We start from the raw sequence: 18,671 nt of genomic DNA, 5'->3' as shown, positions 1-18,671 counted from the left end.
TACTATGCTTACGATGTTGTGTGTTGCGTGTATTGTGCGTTAGCAGTGCCTTTAATGAAGTGTATGTCGCTGTGTTGTGCTATGTTTCTTCCCAATATGTGCCCGCCCACATGCGGCCTCCGCGATGTTGGCTATAATAATATACGTTATCCATAAAGGAAACCAAGGAAACGCCTTGATGCAAGTGCCCACTGATGGTGATGCCCCTCCCCACCATTACTTTTTTTTGCGTCATCTATCGGTCATTTTAAAACGTTTACGATTGCTTTACTTCGAGCACGCTAGAAGGCGAGCATTGTCGAAGATGCGACAGCGATGGATACGTTTTTCGTGTTGCCTGCATTGCCTTTGCGCTGAGATTTACGATTCAGACGTTCCGCGTTTAGATGCATCGGCTGTAGCAAGGTAAGACGACTAACAATGACTGGCTGTTCTCAAACGGCCGCATTGGATGCTTGTGATCTCGTGTGCGCTGAACGGCGGGGTTACGAGCCTTTCGGAAATAAATGCGGCATTTTGAAAGCAATCGGTATGACATCTACTGTGTTTACGGCGGCGCGTTCGCTCCGAACGCGTAGGCGGGGCGCGCAGCGAGACGAATGCAAGATTGGCGACATCGCTTGCTAACCGCACTTCTGGTGCTCGGTAGGTAATCTCTTGGTTATTTTAGCGCATTTTAAGCGCACACAACCACAGTAACCTACGTATTTGTACTTCCTCGATCCTCAAACGAATCAGCTCGCTAGGCCTTTCTCGCATGACAAGCCTTGCTCGGTGACGCTGCCAGGGGAGGAACGCTCCTCCATTAGCTCACGAAAGGGGGAAATCTTCCTCCACTCCTAGGGGTAGAAACGCGCCCCTCCCTCTTAAAGGGAGAATCTTTCTACCTCTTAGGGAGCAATATATGATACATTTCTGTTTCAGCCTCAAGGGAGAAACTACCACTCCCTTTTCTTTTTTCTTAGAGTGTTCTTTATACCTCGTGATTTTACTCCCATATACTGAACCGCCACCTTTTGGAGGTGGCAACCCCCCCTCCCAAATAAGGACACAAAGCATTCCTTGCACACAAAAAAGAACAGATTTTATAGGGACGCTGTAGTGATTTGTAAACGCTGCGGGATTACTAGCGCAAATTATAGTCTGGAGTCTCTAGGCCATGTTTTGGATGCTCTTGGTGCGTTTTTGCGATTTTATTGAGTAAAAAAACCAACGAGAAAATGCTGTCCTTTTCTCTGCCTCCTCCTTGACGATTTCCCGTGAGTTTTCTTATGACGTCAAAACACGATGGCTCGGCTTCACTCTAGGAAAAAAGGGTAGAAAAAGGGAGGAAATCGAGGGTTTTCTCCCCCGGACCATCGAGCTTCTTCCTATAGCTAATTACACGTAGCGCCCTCTGTACGACCTCTACGAAACACCGAAAAGGGGGGAGGAAATATTCTCCCCTGTCGTCTGCAATCTGCTGTCGGCGCCGACGCCGAAAACGAAACCGTTCATCGTTGCACTGTGGCTTTTGCCGATCGGGCGCATACGACGACTATGAGCAACACCTCCACTGCGGTGTGCTGCTTGCTTGTTTTCTCGCTATCTTTTTTTATTACTATTACCATGTGCCCGAAACGCTAACGCGCGGCTCGCCAGCCGTTTGTTTGAAGCACATACTGTGGGCACCGCTGCATGCCTGCTGTGGGCGACTCGCCTGCGCCCTGTTCAACGTTACCACTGCATTTGTGGACGTTTTATACTGACGCCCAAGGGTAAAAGAGGTCAGCGATGATAGCAAACTGCCCCTTTTTTCGCCAACGAGCACGGACCACAGTATATTGACGCATCAATTACCAACGACAAAAGGCCCCCATTCGGTAACATCGTGGCTGAATGGTTGCCAGACCAGCGGTGCGCTCTACGCTAAAAGTGCGAAGGCGAGGCAATGAGTGTCATTACCCCATCATACCTGCCGTACTGTTTCGTGAAACGTTTTTTCTTCATTGAGATATTTTACTGTTTCTTACAAAACGACAAATTAATAAAAGTTTGCAATTGCATAGGTTACATTTTATGAAATAACAAATCCCACCTAAGGCTCACGCACTGCCCTGGGTTATCGAAACAAGCAACAAGCTCATTGTTCCTACGTGCATTCTTGGCGATCAGGGTTATAAATAGTTTGTGGCCATTTCAATGTTTAGTGGCTTGTGATCATGCAGACATGTCAAAAGTGTACTATTGGGGTGGTATATACGTGTAATGCTTGCGATGTTGTATGTTGCGTGTATTGTGCGTTGGTAGTGCCCTAAATGAAGTGTATGTCGCTGTGTTGTGCTATGTTTCTTCCCTATATGTGCCCACCCACATGCGGCCTCCGTGATGTTGGCTATAATAATATACGCATGGAGCAAGAAAAATGTTAGGAGGGAGCATGACGTCAGGCGGCCCAGCTTCGGCCAGCCAACCTCCTCTGCAGTCGCTTTTTCCTCTCCTCGGGCTCCTCCCGCGCAATGCATTATGGAAAATCCACCACGCTCAGGCCCGCGGTAGCATTTAGTGGCTCCGGCTGGCTGCCGGTGGAGGTGGAGGCGAGCGCCGTCGCTGAAGGCGCCGTATACAAGATTGTTTGCCAGCGTTGCGCTCCAAGCTTCGTATCGTGGAAGTACTGCCGCTTTCGCTGTTAAAAGCAAGGCGAGATTTCGATCACATTCTTACGAAGCACCCTCACGAGCTGCAAGCCGAATTTCACTTCTGACGTTGGATCGCTCGAACGCGCCGCCGTAAACATTCACAAGCATGGAGCGGCCTACAGCTGCGCGGTGTTTGCCAGGTGTGCTGTGACGATTGCGTTTGGCATTCTGCTGAGTTATCGCGCGTAACAAGTGTCGTGTCGGCGGGGAAGTGGTGAGATTACCTTTGGTTTTGCTCGCGCCCGCTTTTGCATACGTTCGCCTTTTCGGTGCTCCGGCGTGGTGGTACGTTTTTATCTACTTCAGTGCACTGGAAAACAAAGGGTTCAGAACCCTTATGTTGGGCGTGACCATCCCGCGTCGCAAGCAGTACGCCGGCTGTTTGTCCGCTGAGGACCGCTCGATCGGTGCGATACGTATATGAAAAAAAAAAAACGAATGCTAGCCTGGGAGGGACCTTGCTGAATTGTGGACTGACTGCGCCTTGGCAATAAATGGTTAAAGAAATTGCTGAAATGGTTGATCTTTTCAACTTTGCCTGAGCAGCAAAGTTGAAAAGATCATCTCCACTTCTGCACGCGGCGGCGGCACACAACTCTCCGACTACGGCGTGAACTTCGACGGGTCCGAAAGCTCAGTAAACAAAGATGTTTTCTGCCTCTCCCGTCCGACCACTTTGCCCGCACGTTCAGGCCGCTGCGCGTTTCGGGTTGCAGGCAGAGCTGCGCGCAACGACTTGTCGCCGAAACTCCAATACGCGGACGGCCCGGCAACCAAACGGATAGACGCACCGTGGCTAGCCGTGGCCTCCGCGATCGGCTACGGCGCAAATCGCGGAGGCCACGGACGCACGCACGCAGCGTCGGCGAAGGGCCACATGAGACGCAAAGAACTACCACTTGCCTGTCACGTTAGAGTATAACTCCCATCAGTTTTTCCTTTTTATTTTTTATGACTAGGCTCCAGGATTGTCACGTGACGCTTCCTCCTAAACTTTTCTTTCCTCCATGAATATACGTTATCCATGAAGGACACCAAGGACATAGAGTTACCAAGGAAACGCCTTGATGTAAGTCCCACTGATGGTGATGCTTAGTAGCTGCCCCTCCCCACCCCTACTTTTTTTTTGCGCCATCTATCGGTCATTTTAACACGTTTACGATTGCTTTACTTCGAGCACGCTAGAGGTGCTAGAGGGCGAGCATTGTCATCTCCTCGCTCGGACGGGTGCGACAGCGACGGATACGTTTTTCGTGTTGCCTGCATTGCCTTTGCGCTGAGATTTACGATTCAGACGTTCCGCGTTTAGATGCATCGGCTGTAGCAAGGTAAGACGACTAACAATGACTGGCTGTTCTCAAACGGCCGCATTGGATGCTTGTGATCTCGTGTGCGCTGAACGGCGGGGTTACGAGCCTTTCGGAAATAAATGCGGCATTTTGAAAGCAATCGGTATGACATCTACTGTGTTTACGGCGGCGCGTTCGCTCCGAACGCGTAGGCGGGGCGCGCAGCGAGACGAATGCAAGATTGGCGACATCGCTTGCTAACCGCACTTCTGGTGCTCGGTAGGTAATCTCTTGGTTATTTTAGCGCATTTTAAGCGCACACAACCACAGTAACCTACCTATTTGTACTTCCTCGATCCTCAAACGAATCAGCTCGCTAGGCCTTTCTCGCATGACAAGCCTTGCTCGGGTGACGCTGCCAGGGGAGGAACGCTCCTCCATTAGCTCACGAAAGGGGGAAATCTTCCGCCACTCCTAGGGGTAGAAACGCGCTCCTCCCTCGTAAAGGGGGAATCCTTCTACCTCTTAGGGAGCAATATATGATACATTCCTGTTTCACCCTTAAGGGAGAAACTACCACACCCTTTTTTCTTAGAGTGTTGACAGCGCTACGCAGGGCTCGCCGACCCTCCGACAGAATCAGTCGGCCAAGCGTTAAGTCGGTCGGCCGCCGCCGGGTGGTCGCGATTCGTTCGCTTAGTTAGCACTAAGCCACAACACGATTTCCGCGTGGAAGAATGAACCTTTCGTTGTTTAGTTTGTAGACTGTATCAAGCTCTAAGTCCAAGGCGCTCCACACAAGCGCACATGCGTCGCTGCGCTAACTGGTACTCTATAGTAGAAAAATCTACGGCGAATTGAATGCGGGATAAGAGTCAGCGAAGTTAATATAGGTACTAAGGAATTAAAATCAACCGAAACTTTTATCGTACAGCCTAAAACCGACGTGTAGGGACCACGTTTGCTTTTCTGCCTAAGGAATGCTAGAGGTGAGATATTTGTGGAAATCTGGAGGACACTTACTGCATGAGCATTATTCAAAAAATATTTATCCAAGCTGCTTGAAATCAGTGTTGCGGAATGGGCACCTCCATTCCATTCCAATTCCATTCCGAGGAATTACAACCTGTCGTAATTCCATTCCTTTCAATTCCTCGGAATGACAGAAGTTGGCCCATTCCCATTCCTGGAATGGACAGGAAGTTCAATTCCATTCCTTTAATTCCTCAATGTAAAAACTACCTCATTGCTCTATCGAGTTATTGAGGAACGCAACATAAATCTGACGTTATCATACGGGTTGAATACTGCAAAAGTATGCAAAATGTGTCACTTGTCACCGAAGTTGGGAGGTGGTAGCAGGTTGGTTACATATCTCGTGCAGAACAACTACCACGTGCCGAAAATTACGATCCCTTCCTAACGAAAGTAAAGAGAAGCTCGAAAGCTAAAAATGCGTCCAACTTTCAACGAAAGTTGGACGCATTATTGGACGCATCATTGGACGCACTAAGTAAATGCAAGTACGAATGATCTAAATGTACAGCGTTACGTGGTAATGAGATAACGGTGTATAATGTACTCCTTCTTCATGATAGCCGCTTGTGTTGTCTTATTTAGAACCGTTCGTTTTTTGCGATTTTCAATTAAGCGTTTGACACAATGAAAGCCCAGTTTCAGGGAGAGAGAGAGAGAGAGAGAGAGAGAGAGAGAGAGAGAGAGAGAGAGAGAGAGAGAGAGAGAGAGAGAGAGAGAGAGAGAGAGAGAGAGAGAGAGAGAGAGAGAGAGAGAGAGAGAGAGACTTATCCGAGTATTTCGGTCGAGCAAATGGTCTAAGGTGTAATATATTATTTTTTTTACAGAATGCGATTGGTCTCAGTAAAAAAGCTTTCGCTTTAAAAAGGGGCAGTGTCACACAGCCCCATTTGAGTAGTAAGTAGCGGGATCCCACTATTTATTATAGTATTTGCATGTTAGCATGTTTTAACGGTTTCTTCTGCGCGAAGCAAGATGAAGCAGCTATTACGTTGGTGTCTGCTTTTCCCGTTTTGCTGCACAGTCTGTGGCGTGCTAACTTGCTATCTACTTTGCGTACCGTCATACCAGCTGAATTAGTATACTGTGGATAACTCACAGGCATGTCGCGCGGAGCTTGCTCACATGTACACGCATTCAAAATGCTTATTTGAACAATTTCAAGTGAACTAATAAATGCTACGGTACCAACGCGAGAGACGGGAGGGCAGCGGCACGGAAGACTGTCAAGTTTTTGCATTCACCGTAGGAAAATTGCCACCGTTTCCACATTGACCTCCATTGCGCTTGTTTATTGCCCTGGCACTACCTCCGCCAAATCCGTTCAATACAAGACATTATTTATGAACCCCTCATTTAAAGTGACAGAACCATATCGTGACGGGAGCCCTGTCAAAATAAAGAAGTATGGTCAGGCAGTTTGTTTCCATGAACGCGCAACCAATATGCACCAGGACCTGATCAAAATTTTGAAATGCGACCTTCCTACATGAAAGAGCGGCAATGCCCAACTTTCAAGCCCGTTTCTAAGTCTTCAGTAATCAGTCAGTTTGTGCCCAGGAGCAAAAGCCACGTGCACAGAAACACAGCAACCAAACTACGAACCAGTTTGGAACAATTGGAGGTAAACCAGTTTGGCACAATTGGAGGTAAGCGCTGCACTTTCGAATTGAAGCAACGCACGGTCTCGCACTGCTGAGAGCTGTCAAAGCACTCGCAAGCAAGGGCGCTGCTGGAGCCAGAACTGTTGGAAAAAAACACCTTTCGGCAGCTGTGTGTTCTGCATTGTGTAATATAATATCTAGTGTAATCGTATATCCCAGCTGCCCACTACCGTAGCCGCCGTACAGAGCGTGGAGGAGGTAGCTGAGTAACATATCCGAAGCTCGCTTTTTACCCTTATGGCGTGAGCCGGACACGCAAGTTCCTCACCCACAATTTTATTTTTGCTGCTTTGGTTTGATTTGCGGCACCCCCCGGGGCCCTGCTGCAACCCACGGACTGACGGTCGACAGGTTGGCGCCATATTCCCGCGAGATGCATACCAGGTCGGCTTACCAGGATCAAGGCTATCTTTTGCGTGTCGTGCACAGAGGGTGGGAGGAGAACGCCAAGCAGATTTGTTGATTCATGTTTCATGCGCGACCACTTTATATTGTTAGCTCCAAGATTTCGCTGCAATAGCTTGCGGTAAGAAACACTGCAGCTTCGGATGCGCGCGGTTCATATCCCCCCCCTGCTTCTCGATGCTATTCCCCGCCTGCTGACCAGGCCAAATAGCGCCTGCCACTGAGAGAGACGCCGCTCTGCCATCGGCGCCACAGAGAAAGCTACGTCTCAAAAATCCTGCATAAGCACGAAGAGCCGAACTAACGGCGCCACCGGCCAGAGGCTGTTGCGCCACTTGAAGTTCACTGTCACAGGCACTGCGGCAGGCTGCGCAGATCCAGTTACTCTAAATGAAGGGTATAAGTTCTAGTTTTCGTCGCCGGTGCTCCCTTTGAGATATACTGACGCAGTCGTGGCCGCAGGCTAATTTTTAAGTAGCGGGAAGGCGCCAGCAATGGTGACGCCGTCGTCTAAAAATCCCCATTCAATTCCCATTCCATTCCAGGCAACAGGTGCTTAATTCCATTCCCATTCCACTCCTCCAAGCGTTGTCCTCATTCCATTCCCATTCCATTCCGCCATTTCGAAAAGGTGGAATGAATCCGGAGTCATTCCAATTCCGGAGTGGTAACTCCGCAACACTGGCAAGGCTAAAACTAAATAAAAATGTAAACAGGCTATGAAATATGCACTTAATATTTCCTCCCCTTCTAGAGTTGGCTTTTGGCCGAGTGGTGTGGAGGAATAGGTACATTGTTTTGAAATTCGCAAGTTAGAATCCATGAAAGCGCATGTTTTTTTATTAAGTTGATTTATTTGTTTTTGTGCAATATTTTCCATACTGAATTCACCATTTTTGCGCTGTAACGTTCATTGCTCCGCGAGCGAGTTCGCAGAACACCTGTAGACTGACACTGACGTGCTGAGGAGTTCTCGTTGACCTGGTATTGCCACAAGCACCGACAGCTTGCGGGCACAGGCCAGAATCAGCAGACCCTTGGCCTGGTGCGAACACGCTTTTTACGATACAGGAATGAGTGAGGCAATTCTGAATATGGGATGGAAAGCGCATGGCATTTGAGGGCCTGCGGTGACGCTCAGGGTGTTCATCGACTGCGTACGCTTCGGCTAGACTAGTGATCGTTACGATTACAAGTGGTGCTGGTAGGCTCATCTGACGCATTTTACAGCCGACAACATGGCAGAAGCGCGGTATGCCGATTGCTGATATATCGAGAATTCCCAGCCAAAGATAACGTCAAATGGCATGCATGTTTTTTTTTTTTTTTTTCACACAATCGAAACTGGTTTGAATACTAATCTTGGACATCGTCCAATCACGTAGCACCTTGTATTTACTTCACTGCTGTTAGCTGGTGCGGCCGCCGCAAACCGCGCATGGTAATTTTTCTTCTTTCGGGCTTTATAAAATAAATATCTCCTTATCGACCTAATAAACGATGCAAACTGTGTTTATTTGATTCAGTATACGCAATACAAGCAAAAACATAAGCTTGACAAATTCACTTCAGTGTTCCTTTGAGAGAATTGATGGACTGTAGGGTGTAACGCGCCGACGATACACGGGCGATGAGGGACGCCGTAGCGGAGGGCCCCACATTCATTTTGACCACCTGGGGATCTTAACGTGCGCCGAAATCTCAAACACACCGGCGTATTTGCTTTTCGCCTCCATCAGAAAAGCGGCCGCCGCGGCCGCGAAATGAACCCGCGGCCTTCCTGTAAGAGAAGCATCTGCAGCTTTTGATGACCGTCCGCCGAGCTGTTTCTGAAACATAAAATAATGAAGATACAGTATATTGATTCATACTCTTAGCAGCCAGTTTTTATTACACAACAAAGACATTTTCACTCCCCAAGTTTCCTCCTGAAGCGCAAGAATTATTCATACTCCACAGGAACTTATGAAATTTATAGAATTACCATTTGCAGAACGAATTATGGAACCGTATCGCTGAAAAAAAATTCCAGAATTGCCAAATTTCTGTCACATAAACGGCATTAATCATGAGAAGACAATGCTCAATCAATCGCGTGAAAGCCATCCGGTTCGATTAATTGGTATCGATTGTATGTCATATGCGCTTCTCCTACCTGTGGTAACTGCAATACGTTGTTTTGTACGTAACTGTCTTTTTTCGCTTTTATTATTTTTATAAACTTCTGCAAAATGCGTGTACTCGGGACTATTGCGCACTTTCTGTTAATGAAATGACTGTAATTTTTTTCTGCTTCTGTTGTTGTATGTTTGCACTGCACACTGTTCAAAACTTGCACAGGTAGTAGCGTGTGTCTTGTTTCGAGAGGGGGGTTGGGGTGAGTAAAGGTGTTCGTAGGGATTTTTTTCTTAGCCTACCCCAACCCAAATGCTGAAAAATAAGGGAACTATTGGTAGCGGTTATACGCAAACCACTTCTCAGGTACGCGCATCAGCACTGCATATCGGCAAAATTATTTAGAAAATTTACATATAGCTCTCCACTGCCAAAACACTGGCTATCCAAGGCATATTCTTTTGCCAAAGTAAAGCAATCAGTCAGTCGTGTATGACGTAACTTCAATACAAACTGTTCAAGGCGCGTAATTTAAACTATCACTCAAAGTCGACATTGAGGTAGAGGCTGTCATTGTCTATAAAGCCTCCGGTTTCAAGAAACACCCACAGCACATTTTCGGACTTGATTCCACTATCACTCAAATTCGACATTGAGGTAGAGGCTGTCATTGTCTATAAAGCCTCCGGTTTCAAGAAACACCCACAGCACATTTTCGGACTTGATGCCGGCATTGAATTGTTTGGGGATCGGTTTCCTCAGGGCAAGAACGTAGGCATCCACTTCCGGGCGCAAAACGAGCCTGATGTCTCTCTTCTCATCCCGGAGGTGCGTGACGACCAGCGTGACCAGCTTGGTGAAAGGCCACTGCACGTAACTATCCCAGGCGTCTCCTTTGAGAGAAAACATGAAATATACCCTCACGCCCTCGTTTTTGTCGTTCTCAAGGCAGCAGTCGACTTGGAAGGTATAACCTGCCAAGGTTACGACCCGACCTGTTATTAGCGCTTCTTTCTTTTCTTTCAGGGAGTCAAGGGCGCTGTACATTTCCCCGAAGCTGCACACGGCTACGTGATTACGAGGTTTGGTTGCCCGTCGGAACGGCCAGGGTCTATTCAGCCCGGCATCAGCGTCCGGCGTCCTACCGCCGACGTCCGGTTGCAACAACTGCAACTCGAGACGCTTGATCCGTTCAACGAGAGCGTTGGCTTCGTTCACGACGGAATCCGTGTGCCCCTGGCTCGTCACCAGCTCACGCAAGGTCTCAATATCCGTTCTCACGTTTACGAGCCCCTCGGCGATGCACCGCCCTTCGGTGTCACCGATCAGCCGCCGACTCGGATCACCGTCGCACTCTCTTTGGTGCTGCACGGCTTTTCCACGCACCATGGCTTGGCCACACTTCGAGCACTCCACTTCATCACTGACACAGCGCGCCAAATGTTCGTTCAGTTCGCACAGTTTTCCCGCGAAGCTGCACCCTTGGCTCGCGTTGATGCAGTGAACTCGGTGTTGGCCCAGATCCGAAACGAAGCAGTGGAGCGACAAGGCGTCGGCCTCGACGAACTCACGTCCGTCCAAAGGGCAGGATTGAGTCGTCTCGCCCAGGCAGGCATCGCACAGCACGTGGCCGCAGGTTAGCAGACGCGAGCGCGACGCCACTATTCCGCACACAGCACACAACCGGACGGCGGGCAGCGGCTCGACAAAGGCAACGCGACGGCGTTCGAAGAACTCGCCGAAGCCGGTCAGGGTGTATTCCGTAGCGGGCATTGTAAGTTCAGACAACTTTTCGCCAACGATGGCTTGTTACGAAGCGCGAACGGAAACAATCCAGCTGCCGCTGAAGACTCAGATAAATGCACTGAAGCGAGGCCACAGAACGCGGGGCGAATGGAGTTGTCCGTTGTTTACTGGCGCTGGCGGGCCAGGTGGCGCCAGCGTTGGCGGCGCGAGGGGAATCCCCGTTTGCCCGGCACTCTGCCGGGCATATAAATACGCGGGGCATCGCCCTTGCCGCTGAGCGTGCCGCCACTTCGCGTGCGTCGCGCGCCGGCGGCTGCCGAAGATAATGCTCTGCGGTGAGAGGCACAGTCATAACAGTCAGCAGAACCGCTCACGCCGTAAGCCTTTGGCAGCACAAAGTTCACTATGAAACGCTGTGCGCTTTCATTCGTTTCGTAACATGGGCACTCGACTCACCGAAGAAAGCTTCCTGTCCGTCTGTAATCCTTGATGTGTCGTACTTTCACTGCGCATGATAATGCTACTAATAAAAAGTGCTGCGGCCTTTATAATTTGATACCATACTACTCATGTTGTCCCTGGAAAAATGTCTTCTTCTCAGCGTTGCATTTGTGTGTAGTACTGAGGCCGACTTTAATAGTCCCCGGCGCGTAACACTCCAGAGGAAAACATGGGGTGTTGTGGAGGTATTTACTGTAAGGCCGTGAGACCTTCCTGCATAAAAATCAAAGCCCCTTTAAAGCGATGGTCTCTATGTCTCACTGAGCGCGTTTGTCGCGTCCGAAACGCACTGCAGGAGAGCCAACCTTCTCTGTCGATGAGGATTATCGTGATTGATGTGAAAAACAAAAGGCAATTCCGGCAGTAGGAATCGAATTAACCTGGGTCCTTCCCGTTATGAAGCCCACGTAACGAATACCTATCCACATCCCACCTGTCTCCACCTCATCTTCCCCACCCAACAACCTTCCCTCTGCGCTTACTGTCCCCAGCCCTGGCCAGCCCTGGCCAGCCCGGACCCGGATATGACCCGAGCACGGACGGCCAGCCGAAGTCAAGGCATCCCGGACTAGGGACGCCTTCCACGGGGCGACGCCCACACATCAGCCTCTGCTGGAGAAATAAAATTTTTTGTCTCTCTCTCTCTATACCCGATCGCACCATTCCAACACTTTTTTATTGCCTGGTTTGGGTCAATACACACATACAAAACATCAACAAAATTACGCCACATGAAAAGGCAGTAGCACATATCTTGCTAGTGTGTCAGGTTTAAAAAAACGGTAGCTTCGCCACATTCTCCGGCACAGTAAAAAAAAAAAAATCGGCTGGACTAGGCTCGGCTGTCAACACCGCGACTATGTAACGGACATTCCCACAGAACTATTCCCTCCGTGGCCTCGCATCTACGTCATTGTACCGAAGGGCCATGCGAGCCTTCCATGTACCTTGCAAGGCCAGTAACATTATGAAGTATTCTTCTGCTGAGCCCAAGGACACGGTTTCGATTGCCGACCGCGGCGGCCGCTTTTCTGAAGGAGGCGAAAAGCAAAAACGCCCGGGTGTTCGAGATTTCGGCGGACGTTAAAGATCCGCAGGTGGTCAAAATTAATCCGGAGCCCTCCACTACGGCGCGCTTCACCGCCTGCGTTGCATCGGCGCGTTCAACCCCATAATCAACCAATCAACATTATGAAGTAGTCAGGTACACCCCCTCCATTTTCTATATCTAGAAACCTAATTTCATGAAAATCCGCAGAAAAATCTTTGTTTAAGGTACGCTGTAACACCTCCCATAGAGAATGCGCCATTCCAACTTGATTGAAGCAGTTTGGATTTGGAGACGGGTGCACAGACGTGGGAAATTAGTCAGAAAAACGATGCACCCTTCGTCTAACGACAACGACAGCTGAACGCGAAGCTTCCTGCGTACGAAATCGCATGGCGAACGGCCAGATTCCAAGCTGCTGCGGTTTAAAGTCCAAACCGTCTGAGAGTCAAAGTCCAAGCACCGATGACAACGTAGCGATCCCTCACGAGAAAGCTTCGCGTTCAACCATCGTCGTCGTCAGACGGAGGGGTTCACGATTTTTCGTTGGAGAAAGATGGTTAAAAGGCGAATCTTTCCCCCATGCAACCTGAGTCAAAAGTTCGAAATCCAAACTGCTTCGACTGTGTCGGAATGATGCAGTCGGATGGGCGTCGACTTGATAACGCGAGGGACCCGGGCTTGCTTGCTTTACTAAGGCGCTTGATGGGCCCTTCCTTATCATCGTCATCGTTTTGTAAAACACGTTTTGTTTTCCTGTAGCGCGTTTACTTCGGACATCGACGCCATCAGTCAGGCACGGAGAGCTTCGCTTTCAAATGTCTACCTGCAGAGCACTTGTGTACACGAGAAAGCCGACCTAAAGGGGCTCAATTTATAGCGCTTCGTAGGGGTGTATGGAGTCTTTAAAGGTGTTTCGTAGGGACTCAAGGGCCGTATTCTGAGTGACCCCTCCACTCCATTTGCTCCTTCCGCTCGGCTGAAAGGAGGATTCCGCAATGCTTATGCATGTGGAAATGGTTTTTATGGACTCCCTACACTGAAGACTCGAATGGAGGAAGGATTCAGAATACCAGGGTAGGGCCTTGGCGCTAGACTACTTATATGGCGTCCAAAAAAAAAGATCTTCTCAACAGTGCAAGTGTGTGCAGCAGTGAAGCCTATTTTCATGAGGCTCGTGTATATCAGATCGGCTGAATTAATCGTGTATTTCACAATTCAAGCTGAGGAATTTGTGGGATCTCTTTTCGCTAACAGTCCGCGCGAAAGTGAGCGTTGTGAGCAGCACGAGTGAAGGTGAGGAGAACTAACAGCAGTTATGCAAGTTCGAAATCGAAGAAATAAACGTGTTTTTATCCGCTTGCGACGCCGATTACAAGTACTTGTGGGATTGTGTCTCATTTTTCCACTCCCTAGTTGCTTGGGAGCAGTTTACAAAGTGCGTTCACACCATTCTAAGCGCTGAACAGCCTCAGGGAGAAATTTTTACTTGGGAGTAAAAGTCATTTCGACGCAGTGAAGGTACATAAAATGCTTATCAACCTGTTTTGCCTATATGCACATTTAGGAGCATGATATACAGCTCTCATGTATATGAATTGCACCTAAATCACTTCATTTCACAGCGGCAAGTTCATCACCCGGGAGTTCACTCCTACTGCTAATGACACAGTTTTTGGTAGCACGCGGAACAACTCGATACGAAGGGCGGGGTACCGGCGAAACTCTTTCCTAACATACCCAAATTACATCTCCAAGAATCCCCTCGTAGTCAGAAACACGCCGTCACATTGACGCATATGGCGGCACACCAGCCAAAAAAACTTCGAAGTGGGCAAGTCCTTAGTGAGTGCGTTGTGTAGCTCTCCTGAACTCAGAAACTTCGCAAAAGGGCAGGTGTTGAACTAGAACTGCTTCTCTGGTTGCATTGACGCGCCAGAGTCGTCGGTGGGAATTTTATGCATTCCCATGCATAATAGACCTTATGCGAAATTGCTTGGTGATCTAGCAACACTGATGTAAACGAGACCGTCGGCCATATTGGTACGGGCGCCGATCGGGAAGTCTCGTATTGTTTACTGTGGAAGAGTAGGTGACGGTAACGCGGTATGGCTCAAACTGGACGGCGTTTTCTGGCTCCCGACCGCGGATTTTGGACGAAGCACTTGTCTGCGCTGCCGACGGTGTCTGAAGACTCATACCACTCGGGGTGCCGCGCCAAAGACCCATCCGAGCGGCAGCGGAGCAGGGCATGCCGCCTAGCCACCGAGGCGCATTGCTCGCCTTATTGGTGCGGACAAACACGTGCGACTCGCAGTAAGTAAATCCTTCTTTGTTTTTTACTTGACGCGAGTTAACCGGTATGAGCATTTGTATAGCACTTTGTTCACCGTTGTTTACCATGCAAATGCGTAGCGGCGACCCTGTTGCAGTAACCCTGAATGAAAGAGGAAAGCGACAATCGCCAGACCGTACCGCTAGTGGGTGGATTAGGTATTTTCAAATGTACATCGAATTTGCGGGATGATTTTTGGCGACGATGTTTACGGAAAGGTTGCGGCCGTTTTCCGTGACGGTCGTCCGCCCGCGCGTTTGCCGCAAAGCAATCGCGCTTTGCGGCGAAGTCAACTACAAAAGCGCACATACGCCTTGAATTTTCTTTTTTGTGTGTGTTTTCATTATTTATTGCGCATGTTCTGCCACAAAAATCTGTTTGTGTGTCTTTCTTCTCTTTTTTTTGGCGGTGGGGTGGTTGTGTTTCTTTCTAAAGCGCATGTTTTTGGTGTGCACGAATTGATAAAACCTCGTTAGCTCGAACTCACTGAACTAGAAGATTTTTTTTAATTCGATGGGTCATCGGTATTGCCCGAATGCTTACCTATATATCTCGAAAGGTTCTGGAAGTGATTTCCAGATAATCATATTATTGCTTTCTTAAGTTATGACGAACACGATTATGCGGGTACTGGTATCATTACCCACGGTGAGGTTTATAAATATTAAACTTCCTTCTCTTGAAAATGCATTAACAAAGCATGCAGAGATACTTGCACGCTCGAACTTGACAAACAATTTTGACATCATTGCTGTTTGAGGTGTAGATTATTGCCCTTGCAACAGTGTTAAGGAAGACATAAAATCTGGTCATTTTGAGTCTGTTCCTTGCGGCCACTTCTTTCTGCTCTGTCCCTTTACCATAAAGTGTGGCGGACTAGTCCTGTTCTTCCCTGAGTGCTATTTACTGTTACTCTCTCTGTTCTTGCAGGTTGGGCCTCATCCATGTGCTCAGCAGCTGCTTTCGCTCCCAGAAGAAAAGTGGCCGGCCCTATGTTGTGTGCCTCACGTTTGAGACGGACAGTGGGGCGATGGTGAGGGAGCGTGCGATTGCCCGGCGAGTTGCAGTGGAGCATGGAGTCACATCCTGGCTGCTGTGCACCTACTCGCCCTCTTGCAAGCCGAAGGTTTTAAGAGGTGCCATCGGAACTTGCGTGCACTGAGCTGCCACAACAGTGGGGACGTCCGAGACAGCAGGGCATCAATCCAGCGAGCGTCCAAGACATTGACTGGAGAAGCCCGCGAGAAAATGGCCCCTCTCTTCCCTTGCCAATGCGTCTGTTCGATGCACGTCGAGTACAGGAGCAATGCGAGTAGCAGCAAAGTGCCGTGCAGGCGCTTGGGAGAAAACTTGGTCGCCTTGGGAATGGTTTTTTTGCCCCAGTTGTGCTGGCATCACCCCCCACAGTGACAGAAACAAGGACTGGCATGGCACCTGAAGGGTCACCTATGAGCTACCAGCAAGCATTCATGCCACATTTCGCCGTGGTCATCTCGCGAGCACGCAGAGGCTGTGAAACGTCGTGTTTACTAGACCGCGGCATGCAGGGGTGCGCGAATGCTTCCCTTTGTTCCATTTGTATCCACAGTTTGCTATAGTGCACGCGCTATAAATCAGCGAAGTAGTTTAATTTACTGGGATTTTCACTGTGGATGCAAAAAATGCAAAAGCACTCAAGCTGATGCGTTGCGGCCTGATGCAACTCTGGCCGTTTTTTTTTTTTAATCAAAATTGAAAATTGTCTCAGCTACCTACATCAATTGCTACTATCATTACGTCGGAGGTATGCATGCAGCATGTCACAAACTAGAGGAGTGAGTGTGTATTTTAGTCGCAAAATATTCGACAGCAAATACATCGTGGCTGAAATGACAATAGGCACCAAGTTAACTTGATGTAACAACAAACCTTTCAGTCCGGCAAATCGGGAACCAAGTGCAAAAGCACGAATTTTCTACCGTTAGATCATCATAAAACAGTGTACGCCACTTCTGCAACGACACGCGGCTAAATGCAACGTAAAAGAAAACCAACAACACACTCCCATACCGTGCGCGCCCGCCACAGAGGAAATTTTCAACCGCGCCGTGACGGCGTAGTGCGGCAAGAAAAGTTTGTTTACAGCCCTAGGTAGGATAAAGGCTCTTGTAGGGGCTAAGCGGTATCATTTAACAATGAAATGAAGCGGGCGCAGAGCCACAGGAACGAGCAAAGAAACAGCCTAATTTTGGCAACGTGTCGTACTGTTTTCCCGGTCGAGCGCCGCTGTAAGTCGCATGAATAGGTGGCGCACGTTCAGACTTCATTTAGAATACAAAGGTAGGACCACAGAACTCCAACGCAGCTGTATTTTTCATCCGGACAGCAACTACGGAATCCCGCGCTTAGCGAACCAACGACAAATATTCGCTCCCAGCGCACCGCGCCCAGCGTTACTCAAAGGTTGCTCGCACCGGCATAGTTCGCGTGAGAAAGTTCATTCAAAAGCGTGGAACTTCACGTACCTTTCCTCCATTTGGACCGGTATTTCCGCATTGCGTGCACTGAGGCACGAAGCAATGCTCCGGCATTGTAGTCCATCACCAAGAGCGGTCAATGCCCGCCTTCTATGTTTTGCCAATTGGTTTCGGTTTCAAACGACCGTACCAAAATGGCGGACCTAGTTACCGGAGTCGACGTGAGATGGCGGGGCGCATTTTGCATAGGGTCTATTGTTTTTCATCTTCAAACTTTCTGAGAGTACGGCCACCTGCCGAAACTCGAACCAAACGTGCAGTGTCATTTTTTACCGACAGAGAGCGACACCATCCCATCGATCCGAAGCCTTGGCGGTATTCACAGTAGTGGTGCTCATGGCAGGCTGCGGTGCTACGCCGTCCGTAGATATTTTTATGAGGTGTCCGAAGATAGTTAAGAGATCGCGGAAAATTCGCATTCAAAGCACTGGAAAGATATCCCAGAAGATAACACACGATTAAACTTTGTGTTCCACACAAACGAGCCAGGAATGAAGCCTGTACAGCGCATTTTTTTATTTTTGTTGCTTACCCGTTTGGAGTGCGCATTTGACCCACTCAGGCTTTAACAATGACATTACGTGAGAAATTAAAAACCCATATGTACTCTCCAAAGAGCAACAATGTACCCTCCTTAAGAATCCGCATTTCCTTCGCGTAAAAAATACAATGTATGGGGAATGACATTCCGATGAAAAAAATAGGTATTTAATTACTGCATGGAACTTTTTTTTTTCACCACGTCTGGATATAGGCAGGAAAAAATACGTAACCACAACGGCTAAGTGAAATAACCAGAAAAAGTTATTAGCAGTCCTAAATAACGACTGACCAGGAACCAGCTTCGCCTGCTGAATGGAGCACTTCGGACCCGTAAAACCAAATTGGACCTTTTGACTTAGTTTATCCGGATTTTAAACACCTTCACTTGATGAACTGTTAATTAGCCTGACCCGTCACTATTCTAACTTTCGACAATTGATTTCTTGTCTTTGTGGTCCACATAGCCAGACGCACGCCGGTCAAGCGACATTGTCGCGGGAAATTACTTGCAGTCTAGTCAATTTTATTTTTCACTTTGGGAACTGGATGTTGTATGGGACGTTCAAGATGTCAAGGTTCCGCAAGCCATTATGTAATAGAGTTTCTCGCTAACGCGGTGCAGCAATGTAGCAATCGGGCGTGAAAAAGTGCGATTCCGACATAGCAGGCATCGCGTGCTTCCCATTCCCACATCTTACAGCCCCTTCCACCTTCCACGCTGATGGATTCTAGCTTATCTTATTTTCATAGTGCAATAAAGATGTCCATGAAATTACGGGGTTGCGTCCGCGATACT

The 18,671-nt window shown here is 48.7% G+C and overlaps 1 protein-coding gene across 1 annotated transcript; it reads right to left on the bottom strand.

The window, feature by feature from the left end:
- Nucleotides 1-8,880: 8,880 nt before the first annotated feature.
- Nucleotides 8,881-11,123, bottom strand: LOC144159542 (uncharacterized). Its single transcript, XM_077691107.1, has one exon. The coding sequence runs from the start codon at nucleotides 10,957-10,959 to the stop codon at nucleotides 9,823-9,825; it is 1,137 nt and encodes a 378-aa protein (XP_077547233.1). The 5' UTR covers nucleotides 10,960-11,123; the 3' UTR covers nucleotides 8,881-9,822.
- Between the last annotated feature and the right edge of the window lie 7,548 nt (nucleotides 11,124-18,671).

The sequence above is a fragment of the Haemaphysalis longicornis genome, unplaced genomic scaffold (genome assembly GCF_048455015.1).
Source record: "Haemaphysalis longicornis isolate Haplotype H1 unplaced genomic scaffold, Haemaphysalis longicornis Haplotype H1 scaffold_10, whole genome shotgun sequence".
NCBI classification, from domain to species: domain Eukaryota; kingdom Metazoa; phylum Arthropoda; class Arachnida; order Ixodida; family Ixodidae; genus Haemaphysalis; species Haemaphysalis longicornis.
This window is presented reverse-complemented; position numbering and strand designations above follow the sequence as displayed.

Excerpts from the sequence above, each read along its gene's own strand:
- LOC144159542 (XM_077691107.1), bottom strand. The coding sequence starts at position 10,959 with ATGCCCGCTACGGAATACACCCTGACCGGCTTCGGCGAGTTCTTCGAA.